This window comes from Montipora capricornis, chromosome 10, assembly GCF_036669925.1.
Source record: "Montipora capricornis isolate CH-2021 chromosome 10, ASM3666992v2, whole genome shotgun sequence".
NCBI classification, from domain to species: Eukaryota; Metazoa; Cnidaria; class Anthozoa; order Scleractinia; family Acroporidae; genus Montipora; species Montipora capricornis.
In genome coordinates this window covers 27,265,888-27,290,887 of record NC_090892.1, presented here as the reverse complement: position 1 = coordinate 27,290,887, position 25,000 = coordinate 27,265,888, and the positions used below count along the sequence as shown (strand labels likewise).

The window sequence follows — 25,000 nt, the reverse complement described above, 5'->3', positions numbered from 1 at the left end:
GAGTCTGACTGTACATTGAGACTTGGTCTCAGCACATTCTTATGTGCCCAATGATCTTAACAAGAATTTTACCATCTTAAAAAAGTGCAAGAACAAGTTTGAATTTCTCATTTATGAAATGTTTTTGAATAATGAACTGAGACCAAGTCTCAATATAAAGTCACATTCAATTCGTGCAAAAGGTTTTAATCATTTCTAGTTATGTTATTCTTGCAAGGTTTTTAACACCCTTTTTTTACATTTTCATACTTTATATACTTCTACTCCTTTGTATTATATTCATACCAATGCTAAAAATTTTGTCTTCACTTGGGACAACTGAAATCCTGTCATGGACCTACTATTTGAACAAAGGTGATGTGAGAATCACTTTGTTTGCCCATTTTTATGAATATTACGGAAATCATAAAATTTTTTTTAGAAGTTTATATTGTTTTGGGGGGCGCATCCCAAAATTAGAGACGTCTGTATGGATTTTTGACTAATAGTATGTTTTAAAGTCCGTAATTTGGTCTCTTTTCGACCTAAAAGTATCAAACTTTGGCAGATGGCCAGTCTTAATGTTATCTTTCATGTGATGGTGCCAATTTATCGATTGGTTTAAATTTAAAACTCGCCTCAGTTCCCTGCGCAATTCCAGAATGGCCTATAACTTCCACAAAAAGACAAATAGATCGTTTTCACGTGACGTCATCATTTTCTAAAATCCAAAACTAAAGAGCCACGAAAGTTTTTATCCTCATCAGGCATAAGAGGCGGTAAATTTGTATCCATTTGCAATTTTAAAGCTCAATAGCGTTCTTCGTTTGGAAACCAGAGCATTTTGAATTTCTGAGTTATAGCGGTGCGTGACACGAGGCGGCGATCTAGTTTATTGAGAAATATATATTTATCTCATGGTTTTGAGCCTTTTAAGAATTTAAAGCATTAGGAAAAGTGCTTAGGTAAATAGCTGTCTGTTCAGTACAGATGATCACTCGCCTAGATAGCCAAAGTAAGTAACAGATGTTGACACTATTTTCCGGCCACCATATGGGTGCACCACAGATGTGAACCAACATGGCGTTTTCATACTGGGCTCTGTAAATTTCTGCGAACCATTTCGACGAATATCTGAAGTTTGGGGAAACGCACAGGCCTAAAACTTGGAGAAGCGTCTTCTTCATTTATCTTCTACAACATCACGAATTCTTTACTTTTTCCACTGGATGGTTTTCGATTTATTTTTTTATTGCGTGACAGTGAAAACGATCTATAAACTCCAGCGTTCCTAGTTTCCGAAAAAAAACTCAGGGAAAACGCTAATGCGTGTGTTTCACCAAAACTATCTGAAAACTATTATTCTCGAAATGTTCTTGAATAAAGTTTCAAAGTTAGACGGCTTTCAAGGTCGGTTCTATCAGGCATCTTTGACTATGAGGTAAGGCCCGTCGATTGGCCTTTCAAGGAGCGCTTTCCGTTTAAAAGGTAAAGCCTGTGGGAATTTTCACCAAATGGAACAGTAGAAATTTTCGACAATCAGAAGGCAACCTATCATTGGTCAAAAAATTGGATAAAAGTTCTCACTTAATGCAGAGCACGGTTCTTCCATCATGAAGCCAATGGTTCAACGACAAACCGGTCATTTCTATGAAAACGAGGAAAGAGGAATACGTCCATGTGAAGTCATTCGTTTTTTCCCAAAAAATTAGAAAAAGCATTTGTTGGCCGGAACGACTGGTTTTTCAATTCAAAGGAAAACACCAAGAATTCCAGATTTGACTTTGACTTTCACGCGACGAACTAGGCCCTTCCTGTCAGAAACTACGTCCAATACTCTTCCTAGTGCGAATTGCGATCGGAATATTCAGTAGCCACGAGCACTACATCACCAATGACTATATTTATTCCCGGACACAGCCATTTTTGTCTGCTTTTGAAGAAGAGGCAAATACTCTTTCGACCATCTTTTCTCGAAGATAACTGCTAGATATTGAACTTGTTTCCATGTTAGTCGCGATAGAAGACTTCCTTTACGGAAAAGCCCAGGTTGCATTAGAGACAGTACGAAGCAGAAGCAGATGGTTTAGCATGAGATGTTATGGATCTTGTGAATCACTGGACTTTTGTGATCGGACGGCCAACCATGATGCTCTCCCGACTATAAACCGTCTTGAGGCCGACAGAAACAAGTCGGTGTCCAGCTGTGTGCGACTTCCGATACGCACAGCTCTAATGGAAAGACAGGTGGAAATCACACGATATCATTTCCTTCCGTCCACGCCGTACTTGAAAGTAACCAAAGTAATCAAAGTCGACTGAAGTAAATCGGCCATCATCTGCTCAAAAACAGTACTTTAACGACGCCGGCAATTCACGCTATTTGACATTACTCTCTTGACTGTTGAGCCGGCCTGCGGTGACAATCCAGAAACGTTCACGGAGAAGAATTGGCACTTATTCTTCGCCAGAGTGCCCAGAGATCTAGTGATAGTGTTCAATTATCAGGTGGTAAACGTGATGATTCTTCGGCAGAAATACCTGGTGCTTGGAATCAAATAGACTTGATGCAAGACTTAGTTTCACACCAGCACACAAAAGGCCATGGATCATAACTGGATCCAATTTTCTTGAATAAAATAATGTTGCTTGACGCACTTTAAAATGTCTTATTCCACCACTTTCATTTCCTCGACGGGGTTTTGCTGTTTCGAAGTGGTTGAGGTGGATTTCATCGGCTTGTTGGCTTTGATAGTGCTCAAAATACTTAGACGATAACGAAGAAACCAAGACACAAACTTCTTCGTTTGATACCACGAGAACGTCTTCTGGAAATTCTCGACCAAAGGACAAAAGGGCTGTGCCACCGAAAAGTTAAAGTTTTTTACAAATATTGATGATTAATTATCTTCGAAAAATGCGTGGTTACCCCCAATTTTCTTTTTGGATTTCAATAACACTTGTTAAAGTGCCAGTACGATGAAAATTTTGTATGTCCTTTTTTCTTTAGATTTTGAATATAGACGTATTAAATAGGTATTATGCCAATTTTTTATCTCAAAATTCCCACGGAAAGTATAATTATTGTAACGTAGTTTTTCGGTTTTCGCTATCCGCCATTACTCGAACGGCAAATGACCGTGTGCGAATAAAAGGGTTGGGTCTAGCTGGATCGCTTGGGGTCTGACGTCATATGCGCAACGCTCAAAATAAACGCGGCTAATTTCCCATGCCGTCTATGAGGTGTGAGAGATCGCCGAGTTGCTTTTTGCTGATATTATATACATTTCTCCTTGATCAACTTGTTCGCTTTGTCAAACGCCCACGAAGGGGCGTTTGACAATGTCTCTCTCTCTCTCTCTCTCTCTCTCTCTCTCTCTCTCTCTCTCTCTCTCTCTCTCTCTCTCTCTCTCTCTCTCTCTCTCTCTCTCTCTCTTCAGTTACGTATAGATCACTGTCACTTGTAAATTAATTTCTTTAAAAGTTACCCTATATTGTCAGTCATACCCATCTCATAATGCAGCCTGAGGACACCTGCACCCGACAAAATGTCAATTAATGAAAACTTATACCAATAAGGATATAAAGTCTTCATTATTGGACAGTTTGTCGGGTGAAGGTGGCCTCATGCTGCAATAATTGGGGTGTACAGATGACGACCAGAACGATTTTACTTATTTCTTGCCTTATATGCCAGGTTTGTGCTTCCCTTTTCTTCACATAACTCAAGCTTTTATTCGGCATTAATGCGAGATCTCCACCTGTAATACATGGTTTCGCCTAGTAACGCAAGATCTCGACTTTTAAAAAGAGACTTCCACTTATAAATAAAGGCTTCTTAAGACAATTTGAAGTAAAAAGTAACTGTAAAAGGACGCGACGTTTCGGCCGAACCTCGGTCATTATCAAGCTAAAAGTGAAGACAAAAATTTTAAGGTTACGGAACAGGTTTGTGGGTGCGTTGCGGAAAACCATCCTCATGTGCGCGTAATTTTACGAATGGGCCTAAACCTCTACATTATTTTAAAGCTTACAGAACCAAGAATGTCGTGGAAATGTTTTTAACTGGTGAAATTGAATATAAAATGTATTGCGATCAGTAAATGCAAAAATGAAACGATTTTTATAAATGCGGCAAACTCGCGTCGGATTTTGGCCTTACGCATAACACTATAGCAGATGTTTGCCTTCAAAAGCTTGTCGGGCTTAAGCTTATTTGTTTTTCGTTTTCAAGATATAATTCCTAACGCTAAGTCAATCCAAGAAAGTTATGTCGCTGAACTTTGAATTATAATAACTTTTTTTTTGAAAGCTGATCTAACGATTACCCGATGGTTTGCCGCAACGCACCTGTGAACCTGTTCCGTAACCTTAACATAACAAAGAAGTAAAAGTATATAAAGTATGAAAATGTAAAAGAAGGGTGTTAAAAAAACATGCAAGAATAACATAATTAAAAATATTAAAAGCTTTTGCACGAATTGAGTCTGACTGTACATTGAGACTTGGTCTCAGCACATTCTTATGTGCCCAATGATCTTAACAAGAATTTTACCATCTTAAAAAAGTGCAAGAACAAGTTTGAATTTCTCATTTATGAAATGTTTTTGAATAATGAACTGAGACCAAGTCTCAATATAAAGTCACATTCAATTCGTGCAAAAGGTTTTAATCATTTCTAGTTATGTTATTCTTGCAAGGTTTTTAACACCCTTTTTTTACATTTTCATACTTTATATACTTCTACTCCTTTGTATTATATTCATACCTATGCTAAAAATTTTGTCTTCACTTGGGACAACTGAAATCCTGTCATGGACCTACTATTTGAACAAAGGTGATGTGAGAATCACTTTGTTTGCCCATTTTTATGAATATTACGGAAATCATAAAATTTTTTTTAGAAGTTTATATTGTTTTGGGGGGCGCAGCCCAAAATTAGAGACGTCTGTATGGATTTTTGACTAATAGTATGTTTTAAAGTCCGTAATTTGGTCTCTTTTCGACTTAAAAGTATCAAACTTTGGCAGATGGCCAGTCTCAATGTTATCTTTCATGTGATGGTGCCAATTTATCGATTGGTTAAAATTTAAAACTCGCCTCAGTTCCCTGCGCAATTCCGGAATGGCCTATAACTTCCACAAAAAGACAAATAGATCGTTTTCACGTGACGTCATCATTTTCTAAAATCCAAAACTAAAGAGCCACGAAAGTTTTTATCCTCATCAGGCATAAGAGGCGGTAAATTTGTATCCATTTGCAATTTTAAAGCTCAATAGAGTGCTTCGTTTGGAAACCAGAGCATTTTGAATTTCTGAGTTATAGCGGTGCGTGACACGAGGCGGCGATCTAGTTTATTGAGAAATATATATTTATCTCATGGTTTTGAGCCTTTTAAGAATTTAAAGCATTAGGAAAAGTGCTTAGGTAAATAGCTGTCTGTTCAGTACAGATGATCACTCGCCTAGATAGCCAAAGTAAGTAACAGATGTTGACACTCTTTTCCGGCCACCATATGGGTGCACCACAGATGTGAACCAACATGGCGTTCTCATCCTGGGCTCTGTCAATTTCTGCGAAACATTTCGACGAATATCAGACGTTTGGGGAAACGCACAGGCCTAAAACTTGGAGAAGCGTCTTCTTCATTTATCTCCTGCAACATCACGAATTCTTTACTTTTTCCACTGGATGGTTTTCGATTTATTTTTTTATTGCGTGACAGTGAAAACGATCTATAAACTCCAGCGTTCCTAGTTTCCGAAAAAAAAACTCAGGGAAAACGCTAATGCGTGTGTTTCACCAAAACTATCTGAAAACTATTATTCTCGAAATGTTCTTGAATAAAGTTTCAAAGTTAGACGGCTTTCAAGGTCGGTTCTATCAGGCATCTTTGACTATGAGGTAAGGCCCGTCGATTGGCCTTTCAAGGAGCGCTTTCCATTTAAAAGGTAAGGCCTGTGGGAATTTTCACCAAATGGAACAGTAGAAATTTTCGACAATCAAAAGGCAACCTATCATTGGTCAAAAATTTGATAAAAGTTCTCACTTAATGCAGAGCACGGTTCTTCCATCATGAAGCCAATGGTTCAACGACAAACCGGTCATTTCTATGAAAACGAGGAAAGAGGAATACGTCCATGTGAAGTCATTCGTTTTTTCCCAAAAAATTAGAAAAAGCATTTGTTGGCCGGAACGACTGGTTTTTCAATTCAAAGGAAAACACCAAGAATTCCAGATTTGACTTTGACTTTCACGCGACGAACTAGGCCCTTCCTGTCAGGAACTACGTCCAATACTCTTCCTAGTGCGAATTGCGATCGGAATATTCAGTAGCCACGAGCACTACATCACCAATGACTATATTTATTCCCGGACACAGCCATTTTTGTCTGCTTTTGAAGAAGAGGCAAATACTCTTTCGACCATCTTTTCTAGAAGATAACTGCTAGATATTGAACTTGTTTCCATGTTAGTCGCGATAGAAGACTTCCTTTACGGAAAAGCCCAGGTTGCATTAGAGACAGTACGAAGCAGAAGCAGATGGTTTAGCATGAGATGTTATGGATCTTGTGAATCACTGGACTTTTGTGATCGGACGGCCAACCATGATGCTCTCCGGACTATAAACCGTCTTGAGGCCGACAGAAGCAAGTCGGTGTCCAGCTGTGTGCGGCTTCCGATACGCACAGCTCTAATGGAAAGATAGGTGGAAATCAACGATATCATTTCCTTCCGTCCACGCCGTACTTGAAAGTAACCAAAGTAATCAAAGTCGACTGAAGTAAATCGGCCATCATCTGCTCAAAAACAGTACTTTAACGACGCCGGCAATTCACGCTATTTGACATTACTCTCTTGACTGTTGAGCCGGCCTGCGGTGACAATCCAGAAACGTTCACGGAGAAGAATTGGCACTTATTCTTCGCCAGAGTGCCCAGAGATCTAGTGATAGTGTTCAATTATCAGGTGGTAAACGTGATGATTCTTCGGCAGAAATACCTGGTGCTTGGAATCAAATAGACTTGATGCAAGACTTAGTTTCACACCAGCACACAAAAGGCCATGGATCATAACTGGATCCAATTTTCTTGAATAAAATAATGTTGCTTGACGCACTTTAAAATGTCTTATTCCACCACTTTCATTTCCTCGACGGGGTTTTGCTGTTTCGAAGTGGTTGAGGTGGATTTCATCGGCTTGTTGGCTTTGATAGTGCTCAAAATACTTAGACGATAACGAAGAAACCAAGACACAAACTTCTTCGTTTGATACCACGAGAACGTCTTCTGGAAATTCTCGACCAAAGGACAAAAGGGCTGTGCCACCGAAAAGTTAAAGTTTTTTACAAATATTGATGATTAATTATCTTCGAAAAATGCGTGGTTACCCCCAATTTTCTTTTTGGATTTCAATAACACTTGTTAAAGTGCCAGTACGATGAAAATTTTGCATGTCCTTTTTTCTTTATGTTTTGAACATAGACGTACTAATAAATAGGTATTATGCCAATTTTTTATCTCAAAATTCCCACGGAAAGTATAATTATTGTAACGTAGTTTTTCGGTTTTCGCTATCCGCCATTACCCGAACGGCAAATGACCGTGTGCGAATAAAAGGGTTGGGTCTAGCTGGATCGCTTGGGGTCTGACGTCATATGCGCAACGCTCAAAATAAACGCGGCTAATTTCCCATGCCGTCTATGAGATGTGAGAGATCGCCGAGTTGCTTTTTGCTGATATTATATACATTTCTCTTCGATCAACTTGTTCGCTTTGTCAAACGCCCACGAAGGGGCGTTTGACAATCTCTCTCTCTCTCTCTCTCTCTCTCTCTCTCTCTCTCTCTCTCTCTCTCTCTCTCTCTCTCTCTCTCTCTCTCTCTCTCTCTCTCTCTCTTCAGTTACGTATAGATCACTGTCACTTGTAAATTGATTTCTTTAAAAGTTACCCTATATTGTCTGTCATACCCATCTCATAATGCAGCCTGAAGACACCTGCACCCGACAAAATGTCAAATAATGAAGACTTATACCAATAAGGATATAAGAAGTCTTCATTATTGGACAGTTTGTCGGGTGAAGGTGGCCTCATGCTGCAATAATTGGGGTGTACAGATGACGACCAGAACGATTTTACTTATTTCTTGCCTTATATGCCAGGTTTGTGCTTCCCTTTTCTTCACATAACTCAAGCTTTTATTCGGCATTAATGCGAGATCTCCACCTGTAATACATGGTTTCGCCTAGTAACGCAAGATCTCGACTTTTAACAAGAGACTTCCACTTATAAATAAACGCTTCTTAAAACAATTTGAAGTAAAAAGTAACTGTAAAAGGACGCGACGTTTCGGCCGAACTACGGTCATTATCAAGCTAAAAGTGAAGACAAAAATTTTAAGGTTACGGAACAGGTTTGTGGGTGCGTTGCGGAAAACCATCCTCATGTGCGCGTAATTTTACGAATGTGCCTAAACCTCTACATTATTTTAAAGCTTACAGAACCAAGAGTGTCGTGGAAATGGTTTTAACTGGTGAAATTGAATATAAAATGTACTGCGATCAGTAAATGCAAAAATTAAACGATTTTTATAAATGCGGCAAACTCGCGTCGGATTTTGGCCTTACGCATAACACTATAGCAGATGTTTGCCTTCAAAAGCTTGTCGGGCTTAAGCTTATTTGTTTTTCGTTTTAAAGATATAATTCCTAACGCTAAGTCAATCCAAGAAATTTATGTCGCTGAACTTTGAATTATAATAACTTTTTTTTTTTTGAAAGCAGATCTAACGACTACCCGATGGTTTGCCGCAACGCACCCGTGAACCTGTTCCGTAACCTTAACATAACAAAGAAGTAAAAGTATATAAAGTATGAAAATGTAAAAGAAGGGTGTTAAAAAAACATGCAAGAATAACATAATTAAAAATATTAAAAGCTTTTGCACGAATTGAGTCTGACTGTACATTGAGACTTGGTCTCAGCACATTCTTATGTGCCCAATGATCTTAACAAGAATTTTACCATCTTAAAAAAGTGCAAGAACAAGTTTGAATTTCTCATTTATGAAATGTTTTTGAATAATGAACTGAGACCAAGTCTCAATATAAAGTCACATTCAATTCGTGCAAAAGGTTTTAATCATTTCTAGTTATGTTATTCTTGCAAGGTTTTTAACACCCTTTTTTTACATTTTCATACTTTATATACTTCTACTCCTTTGTATTATATTCATACCTATGCTAAAAATTTTGTCTTCACTTGGGACAACTGAAATCCTGTCATGGACCTACTATTTGAACAAAGGTGATGTGAGAATCACTTTGTTTGCCCATTTTTATGAATATTACGGAAATCATAAAATTTTTTTTAGAAGTTTATATTGTTTTGGGGGGCGCAGCCCAAAATTAGAGACGTCTGTATGGATTTTTGACTAATAGTATGTTTTAAAGTCCGTAATTTGGTCTCTTTTCGACTTAAAAGTATCAAACTTTGGCAGATGGCCAGTCTCAATGTTATCTTTCATGTGATGGTGCCAATTTATCGATTGGTTAAAATTTAAAACTCGCCTCAGTTCCCTGCGCAATTCCGGAATGGCCTATAACTTCCACAAAAAGACAAATAGATCGTTTTCACGTGACGTCATCATTTTCTAAAATCCAAAACTAAAGAGCCACGAAAGTTTTTATCCTCATCAGGCATAAGAGGCGGTAAATTTGTATCCATTTGCAATTTTAAAGCTCAATAGAGTGCTTCGTTTGGAAACCAGAGCATTTTGAATTTCTGAGTTATAGCGGTGCGTGACACGAGGCGGCGATCTAGTTTATTGAGAAATATATATTTATCTCATGGTTTTGAGCCTTTTAAGAATTTAAAGCATTAGGAAAAGTGCTTAGGTAAATAGCTGTCTGTTCAGTACAGATGATCACTCGCCTAGATAGCCAAAGTAAGTAACAGATGTTGACACTATTTTCCGGCCACCATATGGGTGCACCACAGATGTGAACCAACATGGCGTTTTCATACTGGGCTCTGTAAATTTCTGCGAAACATTTCGACGAATATCAGACGTTTGGGGAAACGCACAGGCCTAAAACTTGGAGAAGCGTCTTCTTCATTTATCTCCTGCAACATCACGAATTCTTGACTTTTTCCACTGGATGGTTTTCGATTTATTTTTTTATTGCGTGACAGTGAAAACGATCTATAAACTCCAGCGTTCCTAGTTTCCGAAAAAAAACTCAGGGAAAACGCTAATGCGTGTGTTTCACCAAAACTATCTGAAAACTATTATTCTCGAAATGTTCTTGAATAAAGTTTCAAAGTTAGACGGCTTTCAAGGTCGGTTCTATCAGGCATCTTTGACTATGAGGTAAGGCCCGTCGATTGGCCTTTCAAGGAGCGCTTTCCATTTAAAAGGTAAAGCCTGTGGGAATTTTCACCAAATGGAACAGTAGAAATTTTCGACAATCAGAAGGCAACCTATCATTGGTCAAAAAATTGGATAAAAGTTCTCACTTAATGCAGAGCAGGGTTCTTCCATCATGAAGCCAATGGTTCAACGACAAACCGGTCATTTCTATGAAAACGAGGAAAGAGGAATACGTCCATGTGAAGTCATTCGTTTTTTCCCAAAAAATTAGAAAAAGCATTTGTTGGCCGGAACGACTGGTTTTTCAATTCAAAGGAAAACACCAAGAATTCCAGATTTGACTTTGACTTTCACGCGACGAACTAGGCCCTTCCTGTCAGGAACTACGTCCAATACTCTTCCTAGTGCGAATTGCGATCGGAATATTCAGTAGCCACGAGCACTACATCACCAATGACTATATTTATTCCCGGACACAGCCATTTTTGTCTGCTTTTGAAGAAGAGGCAAATACTCTTTCGACCATCTTTTCTAGAAGATAACTGCTAGATATTGAACTTGTTTCCATGTTAGTCGCGATAGAAGACTTCCTTTACGGAAAAGCCCAGGTTGCATTAGAGACAGTACGAAGCAGAAGCAGATGGTTTAGCATGAGATGTTATGGATCTTGTGAATCACTGGACTTTTGTGATCGGACGGCTAACCATGATGCTCTCCCGACTATAAACCGTCTTGAGGCCGACAGAAACAAGTCGGTGTCCAGCTGTGTGCGACTTCCGATACGCACAGCTCTAATGGAAAGATAGGTGGAAATCAACGATATCATTTCCTTCCGTCCACGCCGTACTTGAAAGTAACCAAAGTAATCAAAGTCGACTGAAGTAAATCGGCCATCATCTGCTCAAAAACAGTACTTTAACGACGCCGGCAATTCACGCTATTTGACATTACTCTCTTGACTGTTGAGCCGGCCTGCGGTGACAATCCAGAAACGTTCACGGAGAAGAATTGGCACTTATTCTTCGCCAGAGTGCCCAGAGATCTAGTGATAGTGTTCAATTATCAGGTGGTAAACGTGATGATTCTTCAGCAGAAATACCTGGTGCTTGGAATCAAATAGACTTGATGCAAGACTTAGTTTCACACCAGCACACAAAAGGCCATGGATCATAACTGGATCCAATTTTCTTGAATAAAATAATGTTGCTTGACGCACTTTAAAATGTCTTATTCCACCACTTTCATTTCCTCGACGGGGTTTTGCTGTTTCGAAGTGGTTGAGGTGGATTTCATCGGCTTGTTGGCTTTGATAGTGCTCATAATACTTAGACGATAACGAAGAAACCAAGACACAAACTTCTTCGTTTGATATCACGAGAACGTCTTCTGGAAATTCTCGACCAAAGGACAAAAGGGCTGTGCCACCGAAAAGTTAAAGTTTTTTACAAATATTGATGATTAATTATCTTCGAAAAATGCGTGGTTACCCCCAAATTTCTTTTTGGATTTCAATAACACTTGTTAAAGTGCCACTACGATGAAAATTTTGCATGTCCTTTTTCTTTATGTTTTGAACATAGACGTATTAAATAGGTATTATGCCAATTTTTTATCTCAAAATTCCCACGGAAAGTATAATTATTGTAACGTAGTTTTTCCGTTTTCGCTGTCCGCCATTACTCGAACGGCAAATGACCGTGTGCGAATAAAAGGGTTGGGTCTAGCTGGATCGCCTGGGGTCTGACGTCATATGCGCAACGCTCAAAATAAACGCGGCTAATTTCCCATGCCGTCTATGAGGTGTGAGAGATCGCCGAGTTGCTTTTTGCTGATATTATATACATTTCTCCTTGATCAACTTGTTCGCTTTGTCAAACGCCCACGAAGGGGCGTTTGACAATCTCTCTCTCTCTCTCTCTCTCTCTCTCTCTCTTTAGATTCATCAGTCCGTATTATCTACCCTATTTCTCTAGGACTTTAAAAAAATAATAAAACTACTTCAACCACTATGACTTCAAAAGAGTGGAAGCTCTAACTGAAAATGAACAGTATATTAGTTAAAAACGAATATCAATATTATAGTTATCATGATATTTGGTTTAAAACCCAAAGAAGGTAGCAAATACTGAATGCTTGGCACATCAGTCAAAAATTCCGTAAAATTTCTCAGTTAAATCGTATTTCAAAGGTCTCCAAGTTAAAGAACATCTCTGCTCAACCCCTCTGGATTAGGTTTATTTTTCGTGTCTTTCCATCTTATTTTTCCATCTTAAGTGTTGCTTGAAGGTATATATTCGACAGCACTTCAAACCCTAAGATTTTTTTGAGATTCCTGGAAAGATTTTGCCCTTTAAATCCCCTAAAAGCAACGTTATTCATCTTTTTTCTTTTGGAAACTTCAGCGCTTATTGAGAGGAACTCTTCCGAGCCAATTATTTGGTAGCCAATGAAATTTCAGGTAATTTATCTCCGAAAATTATTATGTAGCAAATACCCGTTTTTGGTCGCAAATACCCAACTTGGCTGTAATTTTTTTCTCGCTAACGTAAATAACGTAAATAATAGACTTGATAGCGAAGATAGAAACAGTTCACAAGATCGCACTTGTTTTAAAGCAACCTGCCTAAACATAGAAAGCTGTTTTTAAGGCTTATTTCATCCTTTTTTGGCCGAAAAATGGACAAAAATCACGTTTTTGGCATTAAAAATTCTTACAAGCGATTTCTTCTAAAAGTAGGCTGAAAACATATAATATAAAACTGGTCCAAACCATCTGCATAACCCTTTGTGGTATTTTATGGAATGTTTCTCCAAAAACCTGCTTTTCGCAAATACCATCATTCCCGACCCCTCCCCCCTCCAACTAAGTTGATAAGGAAATGGCACTCTTTAGTCTTCATGCTGGTTTGTCTGCATATAAGGTGAGAACTTCTAGTTCATTTTAAGTGAAAAGCAGATGAAGAAGCTTCTTTTCCAGTAAATATCCATAACCCGCCACTCTTTATGGATGTTTAGGATATCATAAAGACGAAACTTAGGGTGCGTTCGATTGACCGTATTCTGGAATAGGAATACATGGAATATAAGTTAGAAATCCTTCGTTTTTACGGAGATTCACGTTAAAATTGTCAAATATCTGCTAAAATGCTATTTTAAACATATTTTATTATCCTTGTTGCTTCGAAACGTGCCAAAAAACATACCGTTTTAATCATTACTCAACGTATTCATATTCTGGAATAGGGTCAATCAAACACGCCCTTCTTATAAATTAAGGCTTGACGGGAGCCCACGAGTCGGAGCATGCCTCTCCCATGCAAGCCCTCTGAATGAACCTTTGTGCGTAGAACGCCAACGAGTTCTTCGGCTCTGCACGCACTGTTTAGATGATGGCCAATCAAAATAAAGTTATTGTCGAACAAAGACAATAAGCAAAAAATAATGTACGCAAATTGATGTAAATGTGAGTCTCCTGGTGAGGTGTTACTTTTAAAAATAGAAAGATATGAGCAAAGGTTGACTCAAGGATATAGTGCATAGGGAGGCTCTTAGTCATGGGCTCCTGGGTTTGAAGGTGAATTGAAATTCCCAAAGGGTGGGTGTTGAAACAAACAACCCTACTATGTCTCAAATGGCAGGTACATAGCGAAGATATCGTTGACGACACCTAGGGTCCTTTGTTTCTGTGGTTGGCTCATTTGAATAACAAAAGCAACGTTTGTAAAAAGTTATCTTCCCTGTTCAATTCGAATTCGTAAATCTTCCGATCGTGCATCTGAAGCCCTGTGCGACAACACACTCGCTTAGTAAAATAACAGCATTGCACCTGCATTGCAGAGGTCCATAACTTGATGACAGCCGGAGTGGATTTTTATACCACATCAAGAATATTATATAATCATGCGGAAAAAGTGGCAAATAAAGGACTTAAGTATATCCGTTTTCACGCTAATTCCTTATCTTGTGGCACTGTCCAAATATGGTCACGGTAGCGATCACCGAAACCTATAGCTTTGTCACCAGTTGTTGAAAAATAAAACTATTACTTCCTCAATCTTACGTAAATTGCCAGAATTTGAGACTTCTAGACTTGCACTTCATCAGCTATGTAGAACGAGACATTGGACGTTATTTCGCGCTATACTTATTTAATACATTTTAAAATATTGACAGGCAATGTACATGCACCAGGTAAGGTTTAATAGCATCCATCTGTCTCGCTGAGGTTTAGTCTTTTGAACAGTTGCAACTCCTGCTGTGGGTGGACACGTGGTGTGGAAATCATATTGTGGTTTACCATGGTTAACACTATCCTAGGAATGGCACATTAGTGTGCATGGGCATACACTAACGTACATGACCCTACACTAGCCTACACTTGCCTAAATGGGCGTACACTAGCTAGCCCACATGGGCACACACTGGCCCACATGAGCACACACTGGCCTACATGGGCCTTATTGGTAATCTAACACCCAGCCAAATCGGGTACAAAACAGCATGGGAAGGACTAAAAACTGAGTAAGGTCACAGCTGCGAAAACTCATGACTCGTGGCGCTGATTCTGCTGTCGCCTGTGCTCACTCTTCTCTTCGTACTGGTGCCCTCTCCTTCTCTCTCACACTTTGACACTGGTCTTGACGGTAAGCTTCTAGGCATCTTGGTCTGCGGCTATGGCTTCCAGGTCAGCTGGGTTGATGTTGCCAGTCCTGAGATCTCGTTTACAAAAGTCCTTGATTTGCAGCATTGGCCTGCAAGTAGGTCTGGAGCCAGAGGCGAGCTCGCCTTAAAGGATGTCTTTTGGGATTCGGCCATCGTGCATGCAGATGAATGGCCGAGCCAGTGTAGATGTCCCTGAGAGAGGAGGGCAAACATGCTTGGTGTTCTTGATTTGGCCAGTACTTCTTTGTTTGGGATACATTGCATCCTTAAGGTGATGCCAAGGATCCTCTTAACACGGCGCAGATGGAAGGCATTGAGTCTGTACTCTTAGTAGGTGTACAAAGTTAATGCCTCACTGCCGCAAAGCAGTCTGCTCAGAATACGGTAATCTCATCATACATCATATATCATATCATATATATCTTTATTTACCCTCAGATTTTTAGAGTAGCTTGAAGTAGCTAATATCTCCGAGCATTTACCCTCCCAACCATGATACACCACAGAAGACAGACCACAACACCGGGAACTACATGCCCTACTCTTTGCGACCAGTGTGCGCGTTCTTTTACGTCCCACAGGATTATGAACATCGAAGGGTTGTGAGACGGGACCTCCGGCTTATCGTCCTTATCCGAGAAGACTAGAGAGTCTAACCATTTGCAGAAGTAATTACAAAGGCAGCACTTTCTCCTCAGTTATTTAAAGACCCTGAGTGTTGGTCCGGCCGGAGTTGAACTCTCGACCTCCCGCGTGACAGCCCGGTGCTCAACCAACTGAGTCACCGGTGCGCGGTGAGTTACACAACTTCTTTACACGAAAGCCGTATAGAAACAGAAGTAAATACTGTACAACTACACTAAACATATGCAAATATGTAAAGCCGTATGGAAACAGAAGTAAATAGTGTAAAACTACACTAAAAATACCGGGGGTATGTACAAATAATAAAAAAAGTAAAATATAATCAACAGTTTGCCTGCCTACTAGCCAGTTTACTTTTAAAGATAGCTTTAGATTCGGACGCTTTTATGCCAGTTGGTAATGAATTCCACAGCATTCCTCCTCTGTATAAGAAAGACCCTTTATAATATTCTGTTTTTGGAACTAGGTCCAATACAACATTATATTCCGTATTTCTTAGCTTAGATTTATAAGGGTTGTTCTCGCAAGCAACCTGAGAAAAGGTCGCTTAAGTAACTAGGTACATTTCCATTCACTGCATCATACATTAATAGGCTTAAATGCCTTTGACGCCTTGAGGCAAGCTCTTCCCAGTTTAGTTGTTTTCGTATTTGTGCTGAACGAACATCATAACCTTGAAAGGTTATTATGCGTGCAGCACGATTTTTCTGGATACTAGTGACCATTCCCTGGTCTAAATTGTCCAAACAATGTCACAGTTGTCGAACACAGAATGGATAAGAGATTTGTAAATTGTATTTAGAACATCTAATGGTACACACATACACGTGCCTGTTTTAGAACACGGAAGGATTGATTTACTTTTGATCAAAGTTTGTCAACATATCTCCGTTTTAATAACATTTAAGCTTAACTTATTTGCAAAAAGCCAGTCCCTAACGGGAGTTAGGTCATTATTTACCTTGGCATATAGTTTAGCAGTGGATAGAGAGGATGCATATATCGCGGTGTCATCGGCATACATGTGTGCTTTGGCATGCAGAAGACATCCAGGGAGATCATTAATATGTATTAAAGTGCATTATTAGAAAGCACGGAGTTTTCCCAGAGTCTCTTGGTTAGGCGGGCCCTTGCTGATGCTGCCTTGTCGATCCGGGTGTTCAGCTTGGTGTACAGAGAGGCGCTGCTGGTTAAATCCTCTGCAACCTCGAGGGTGTGGTCACCGAGTAGGATGCAAGGGGCTCTGCTGATATCTTGCCCCAGAATGTTTGTTTTCTTGAGAGTGATTGTGAGGCCGAACGCGTGATATGCGTATGCAAAGCACTGATTAGTCGTTGTAAGGCTTCCTCAGTGTGTGCAGTGAAGGCAGCATCATCCGCGAACAGCATCCCCGAAGCAGAACTTTGCGCACTCTGGTGTTCGCGCGCAGGCGAGCAAGGTTGAAAAGGCTCACGTCACTCCTTGCGTGGATGGTGCTTCCGTCTTCAGTCTGATCGAAAGCGTAGGGCAGCAGCAGAGATAAGAAGGTGCCGAATAGTATTGGAGCGAGAACGCAGCCTTGTTTCACGCCACTTTGCTTCATGTAAGTAAATGCATTATTGAAGCTGCTCGCGTCAGCTCATGAATTAAAATAGGTGACCGCAAATTATGGACGTTACCACTGATTTCGCTATTTGTCTTCTATGCACACAGCTTTTAAACAAACGATTGTTTGATTACTTTAATCTGTCTCCCTAATTCTATGCACATGCGGACTCGATCGAGCAGGTGACAAACTTTGCGCCTGCGTAAATAAGGACCTTGTAACCCCCTTATTTTGCAACTTCATTCGTTTATATCTCCGTTTTCGGACAGCAATCGTTTTTCTTCTTTTCATAGCAAGTTAAATCAAAGATTTTCAAAACATTCTATATCTGAAAAAAGAGAGATATATTTCAAAAAACTGTCGTTTCTTTAAGACTGGTCTATTGATTTTTGTTAAATGTTACACCATGTCAGAGATTGTTTCTTCTTATGGGGTAATGCTGTATGGGAAGATTTCGTTGTCCCATTTTTTTTTTTCAAAAAAAGACAACAGATGTTGATTTTAAAGCTTAAAGAAATGTCTTTTCCATGGTATCAAGAAATAACCACTTGCTGAATATGCTACATTAACAATATGAAGAAAGATACCAACAACCACTTAATGCAAAAACCTAATGTACGTATTTGCTACGGTAGCAAATACCTATTTTATGTAGCAAATACCTACTGTCACGTCGCAAATACCTACCCACCGTATTTGGTACGGTAGCAAATACTCATTTCCGTATTTGCTACCGTAGCAAATACTCATTCAAGTAGCAAATACCTACCAGTCAGTATTTGTTACCGTAGCAAATACCTAACTTTGGTAGCAAGTACTGACGTAAATCTAACTCTCTCTCTCTCTCTCTCTCTCTCTCTCTCTCTCTCTCTCTCTCTCTCTCTCTCTCTCTTCAGATACTTATAGATCACTGTCACATGTAAATTGATTTATATAAAATTTAACCTATATTTTCTGTCAAACCCAACTCATAATGCAGCCTGAGGACACCTGCACCCGACAAAATGTCAAATAATGAAGACTTATACCAATAAGGATATAAAGTCTTCATTATTGGACAGTTTGTCGGGTGAAGGTGGCCTCATGCTGCAATAATTGGGGTGTACAGATGACGACCAGAACGATTTTACTTATTTCTTGCCTTATATGCCAGGTTTGTGCTTCCCTTTTCTTCACATAACTCAAGCTTTTATTCGGCATTAATGCGAGATCTCCACCTGTAATACATGGTTTCGCCTAGTAACGCAAGATCTCGACTTTTAAAAAGAGACTTCCACTTATAAATAAAGGCTTCTTAAGACAATTTGAAGTAAAAAGTAACTGTAAAAGGACGCGACGTTTCGGCCGAACCTCGGTCATTATCAAGCTAAAAGTGAAGACAAAAATTTTAAGGTTACGGAACAGGTTTGTGGGTGCGTTGCGGAAAACCATCCTCATGTGCGCGTAATTTTACGAATGTGCCTAAACCTCTACATTATTTTAAAGCTTACAGAACCAAGAGTGTCGTGGAAATGTTTTTAACTGGTGAAATTGAATATAAAATGTACTGCGATCAGTAAATGCAAAAATTAAACGATTTTTATAAATGCGGCAAACTCGCGTCGGATTTTGGCCTTACGCATAACACTATAGCAGATGTTTGCCTTCAAAAGCTTGTCGGGCTTAAGCTTATTTGTTTTTCGTTTTCAAGATATAATTCCTAACGCTAAGTCAATCCAAGAAAGTTATGTCGCTGAACTTTGAATTATAATAACTTTTTTTTTGAAAGCTGATCTAACGATTACCCGATGGTTTGCCGCAACGCACCTGTGAACCTGTTCCGTAACCTTAACATAACAAAGAAGTAAAAGTATATAAAGTATGAAAATGTAAAAGAAGGGTGTTAAAAAAACATGCAAGAATAACATAATTAAAAATATTAAAAGCTTTTGCACGAATTGAGTCTGACTGTACATTGAGACTTGGTCTCAGCACATTCTTATGTGCCCAATGATCTTAACAAGAATTTTACCATCTTAAAAAAGTGCAAGAACAAGTTTGAATTTCTCATTTATGAAATGTTTTTGAATAATGAACTGAGACCAAGTCTCAATATAAAGTCACATTCAATTCGTGCAAAAGGTTTTAATCATTTCTAGTTATGTTATTCTTGCAAGGTTTTTAACACCCTTTTTTTACATTTTCATACTTTATATACTTCTACTCCTTTGTATTATATTCATACCTATGCTAAAAATTTTGTCTTCACTTGGGACAACTGAAATCCTGTCATGGACCTACTATTTGAACAAAGGTGATGTGAGAATCACTTTGTTTGCCCATTTTTATGAATATTACGGAAATCATAAAATTTTTTTTAGAAGTTTATATTGTTTTGGGGGGCGCAGCCCAAAATTAGAGACGTCTGTATGGATTTTTGACTAATAGTATGTTTTAAAGTCCGTAATTTGGTCTCTTTTCGACTTAAAAGTATCAAACTTTGGCAGATGGCCAGTCTCAATGTTATCTTTCATGTGATGGTGCCAATTTATCGATTGGTTAAAATTTAAAACTCGCCTCAGTTCCCTGCGCAATTCCGGAATGGCCTATAACTTCCACAAAAAGACAAATAGATCGTTTTCACGTGACGTCATCATTTTCTAAAATCCAAAACTAAAGAGCCACGAAAGTTTTTATCCTCATCAGGCATAAGAGGCGGTAAATTTGTATCCATTTGCAATTTTAAAGCTCAATAGAGTGCTTCGTTTGGAAACCAGAGCATTTTGAATTTCTGAGTTATAGCGGTGCGTGACACGAGGCGGCGATCTAGTTTATTGAGAAATATATATTTATCTCATGGTTTTGAGCCTTTTAAGAATTTAAAGCATTAGGAAAAGTGCTTAGGTAAATAGCTGTCTGTTCAGTACAGATGATCACTCGCCTAGATAGCCAAAGTAAGTAACAGATGTTGACACTATTTTCCGGCCACCATATGGGTGCACCACAGATGTGAACCAACATGGCGTTTTCATACTGGGCTCTGTAAATTTCTGCGAAACATTTCGACGAATATCAGACGTTTGGGGAAACGCACAGGCCTAAAACTTGGAGAAGCGTCTTCTTCATTTATCTCCTGCAACATCACGAATTCTTGACTTTTTCCACTGGATGGTTTTCGATTTATTTTTTTATTGCGTGACAGTGAAAACGATCTATAAACTCCAGCGTTCCTAGTTTCCGAAAAAAAACTCAGGGAAAACGCTAATGCGTGTGTTTCACCAAAACTATCTGAAAACTATTATTCTCGAAATGTTCTTGAATAAAGTTTCAAAGTTAGACGGCTTTCAAGGTCGGTTCTATCAGGCATCTTTGACTATGAGGTAAGGCCCGTCGATTGGCCTTTCAAGGAGCGCTTTCCATTTAAAAGGTAAAGCCTGTGGGAATTTTCACCAAATGGAACAGTAGAAATTTTCGACAATCAGAAGGCAACCTATCATTGGTCAAAAAATTGGATAAAAGTTCTCACTTAATGCAGAGCACGGTTCTTCCATCATGAAGCCAATGGTTCAACGACAAACCGGTCATTTCTATGAAAACGAGGAAAGAGGAATACGTCCATGTGAAGTCGTTCCTTTTTTTCCCAAAAAATTAGAAAAAGCATTTGTTGGCCGGAACGACTGGTTTTTCAATTCAAAGGAAAACACCAAGAATTCCAGATTTGACTTTGACTTTCACGCGACGAACTAGGCCCTTCCTGTCAGGAACTACGTCCAATACTCTTCCTAGTGCGAATTGCGATCGGAATATTCAGTAGCCACGAGCACTACATCACCAATGACTATATTTATTCCCGGACACAGCCATTTTTGTCTGCTTTTGAAGAAGAGGCAAATACTCTTTCGACCATCTTTTCTAGAAGATAACTGCTAGATATTGAACTTGTTTCCATGTTAGTCGCGATAGAAGACTTCCTTTACGGAAAAGCCCAGGTTGCATTAGAGACAGTACGAAGCAGAAGCAGATGGTTTAGCATGAGATGTTATGGATCTTGTGAATCACTGGACTTTTGTGATCGGACGGTTAACCATGATGCTCTCCCGACTATAAACCGTCTTGAGGCCGACAGAAGCAAGTCGGTGTCCAGCTGTGTGCGGCTTCCGATACGCACAGCTCTAATGGAAAGATAGGTGGAAATCAACGATATCATTTCCTTCCGTCCACGCCGTACTTGAAAGTAACCAAAGTAATCAAAGTCGACTGAAGTAAATCGGCCATCATCTGCTCAAAAACAGTACTTTAACGACGCCGGCAATTCACGCTATTTGACATTACTCTCTTGACTGTTGAGCCGGCCTGCGGTGACAATCCAGAAACGTTCACGGAGAAGAATTGGCACTTATTCTTCGCCAGAGTGCCCAGAGATCTAGTGATAGTGTTCAATTATCAGGTGGTAAACGTGATGATTCTTCGGCAGAAATACCTGGTGCTTGGAATCAAATAGACTTGATGCAAGACTTAGTTTCACACCAGCACACAAAAGGCCATGGATCATAACTGGATCCAATTTTCTTGAATAAAATAATGTTGCTTGACGCACTTTAAAATGTCTTATTCCACCACTTTCATTTCCTCGACGGGGTTTTGCTGTTTCGAAGTGGTTGAGGTGGATTTCATCGGCTTGTTGGCTTTGATAGTGCTCAAAATACTTAGACGATAACGAAGAAACCAAGACACAAACTTCTTCGTTTGATACCACGAGAACGTCGTCTGGAAATTCTCTTCCAAAGGACAAAAGGGCTGTGCCACCGACGTCGCAATGACTATAGCACTCATTTCAACTTCTGGGTCCTTATCCGGAATGCTGACCAGCGGTTTTGATCTACATGGTCAGAATTCTTTCGGCATCGAGAGAAAATCCGGTCCCTTTATCCAGAGTAGTTATATGGGCCACTTCAGATCCATTTTGACAAGTAGTCATCAAATGACGCCATCAATCAAAAAGATAAAAGAAGGGGGCGTGCATAAATTAAGGGCAAGTTGGAGCATGACGCAACGCGGTGTAACCCAAAGAGTCACCTCTAACAACACGTGCATCCCATAAATTAGGGTTAGGCTAATTGATGCAAATCACGTACGAACACGAGGGTTTTTAGCTGGAGAAGGGGGCGTGCAAAAATTATGGGCAAGTTTGAACACGTAACCCTAGCTGCAAAACACGTGCAAATTTCAGTGTAGGAAAATTTATTAGGCGCGCACGTGTGTGGCGCATAAAATAGTACTGTGTGTGCATATCATTTTTGCGGCATGTGGTGGTTGGAGAAAGAGAGCTCTGTCCGGCACAGCAATCAAACAGTAAAGATCAATTGAGTAGCGCAATAAATTCATAATATGGGAACAAGAAACCAATCACAAACAGACAAGATGACCTCACCACAAACCAATCAGAAACAGCCAAAATGACCTCATCGAAAACCAATGAAAACACGTCAACATGAAAGTTTTAGCGGACAAACGTTCGAAATATTCCAAACCAAACGAGCCCTGTCTTTTTTTGCAATGTTTTAAGCCGGCTACGCTTCCTTGACTGTCACAGAAGCGCTATTGTTTTCCATCTAAAGCGATAATTCTTTACAGATCTTTACAAGAGTTTACGAGTTTATTTGCATAACGTTCGATTCGTTTTCAATCAACCATAGCATACACTACCAAACTTTTATGAGAAAAGGGGCTGCAATGGTCCTAAAATTTCGAATCACTACGAACCATTTTAAACGAGAGTTAATCTAGTTAAAAGTTTTCTTAATTTGGATTTCGCGAACGCTCCGTATGAAAGAACACGTGAATTGCAAATCTCCAGCTTGGATCTTTCGACTTTGTAAAATGTTCCGTCGTCTTCCGTTAGCAGGACGTCTGGTCTTTATGTTCCACAGACTTAACATCGAGGACTTTGAGCACGCTCCGATTTTTTATCTTTTATCAACAAAGGCACCTTTTGGGAGTCTAGTGCGCCAGCCCAGTCACCGCGCTGTACGATCTTACACACGCAAAGCTCTATTTCTGTTTGGCTTTAAGTTTGTTTTGTATATAACGACCCTACACAAATCCATGATTGGTTTTTTTTTTGTTTTTAGTCAAGTTGGAGTCAACTTTTTCTGTGATACAGATAAGCAAAGAAACAGACCGTGCATTTCAAATGCTTTATTGAATTAAACAAAACCATCTTATTACAGGCTGATCGTTTTCTGCGCAAATTACTTTACGTAATATTTAACTAATATTCCTGCCGCTATGGATGCCCTTAGCAGATAAGAACGTGTTTGCTATATTTGCGAGAAATAGTTCTCTATCGAGTTATAGAAGCACGAGTGAAGGTATGGGAGAACAAGAAAACAACACACATGATATGATCCGGTCCATCATATTTTCAGGCTATTTATTCTGTTTATTGTATCTTACCTTCATTTTGTTTCAATAGGATTTCTTTCATGGCGCTGAAGGAGGCCTTAACTGTAAGTTAATTAATCCACTAGAGTTTAACGTCTTTTTTTGTTTGTTTCTTTCTTTTTTAAAATTTAGGCATAAAGAGAGTGACGATATAAAACAACAAGAAACTTTATGTCAGTTATTCAGAAGTCACTTAGATTTTCGAAATATTTATTGGTATCTCTCACATTTCAGCACACCATCTATATCTGATATTTTAGGAGGACTGTGTGCTCCAGTTACTACAGTTGAATATCTCTTTTATTGACTTTCATTTCGAATGCCAGGATTTATTTTCTAAAGTTGACGATGGGTATGCCATGATTCCTCCTGCTCCTTTTTTTCTACCCCTTTTGTACATTTGATATCCCAGTGATATGAGTTTGTAAAAATTTTAAGAAGAGTCAATTTTTGCCTCTAATAATATGATTACCCGAGATTTTAATCAATACTTAATAATCTTAATTCGTCGGATTTGTCCTTCTTACGGTTGATGTTCAGATGAAACCTAAATGATTTGGATTGTTCGACTTTTCTGGAAGATCGCGTTCATCAAATTTTACAAAGCCCGTAATCAATGCCAAAGTTAACTAGTCGTGTTCCATAGATAATCAGTGGATGCGAGGAAAATATTCCGAGCAACACCATCCATGGTTGGGCTTTTTTGGAGCTGGCAAAGCTCTCGAGAAATCATTCCGCCACACCTAATCTGAAACGGCACATTACATTCCATACTTCTTTCACCTCGATAATTACGAAGAATTTATTCTCTCGCAAACCTGGCAAATATTAAAATGTTTCCTCAAGCATTGCTTTCTCAAAGAGAATTCACGACTATACCTTTGCATTTCAGGGGATGTTGTAACCTGGAAGTTGATTCAAAATTCGGATAAAGAGATAATCTTGTCACAAAATGATCCTTCAAGCGAAAAGTAAAACCAATATGACGGTTATGTTTGTAGCGGGATGCGAGTAAATAAACTTTCCTCTCTGTTTGTGACATCTCTAAAACAAACGGTGCCCCTTGTTACAAGAGCTGCATTGCTTCGAATTCAATTAACCATGCGTGCTGCAAAATAAGAAGTAGAGGCACAACGCGCGTGACGGAGGAACAACTAGACAAAAGCCGACAACCAATTTGCTCTAATCTTTGCAATACCCACACCAAAAATACATTGAGAATATTGGTTTAATGGTCGGTAAGCGACTCAACATACATTCAAATACTGAGAAGACTGAAAAGCTGTTGCCGGTAAAATCCATTCTCAGGTTGAATCCGTTTTTACCTAGGTTAAAT

At 39.2% G+C, this 25,000-nt stretch overlaps 1 protein-coding gene across 1 annotated transcript in view; it reads left to right on the top strand.

The window, feature by feature from the left end:
- Window positions 1-25,000, top strand: part of LOC138020580 (uncharacterized) — a 67,241-nt gene that overhangs the window by 14,333 nt on the left and 27,908 nt on the right. The window contains exons 2-3 of the mRNA XM_068867540.1: window positions 18,303-18,394; window positions 23,696-23,729. Of these exons, the coding sequence (XP_068723641.1) occupies window positions 18,303-18,394; window positions 23,696-23,729 (126 nt within the window). The remainder of the gene's footprint in view (window positions 1-18,302; window positions 18,395-23,695; window positions 23,730-25,000) is intronic.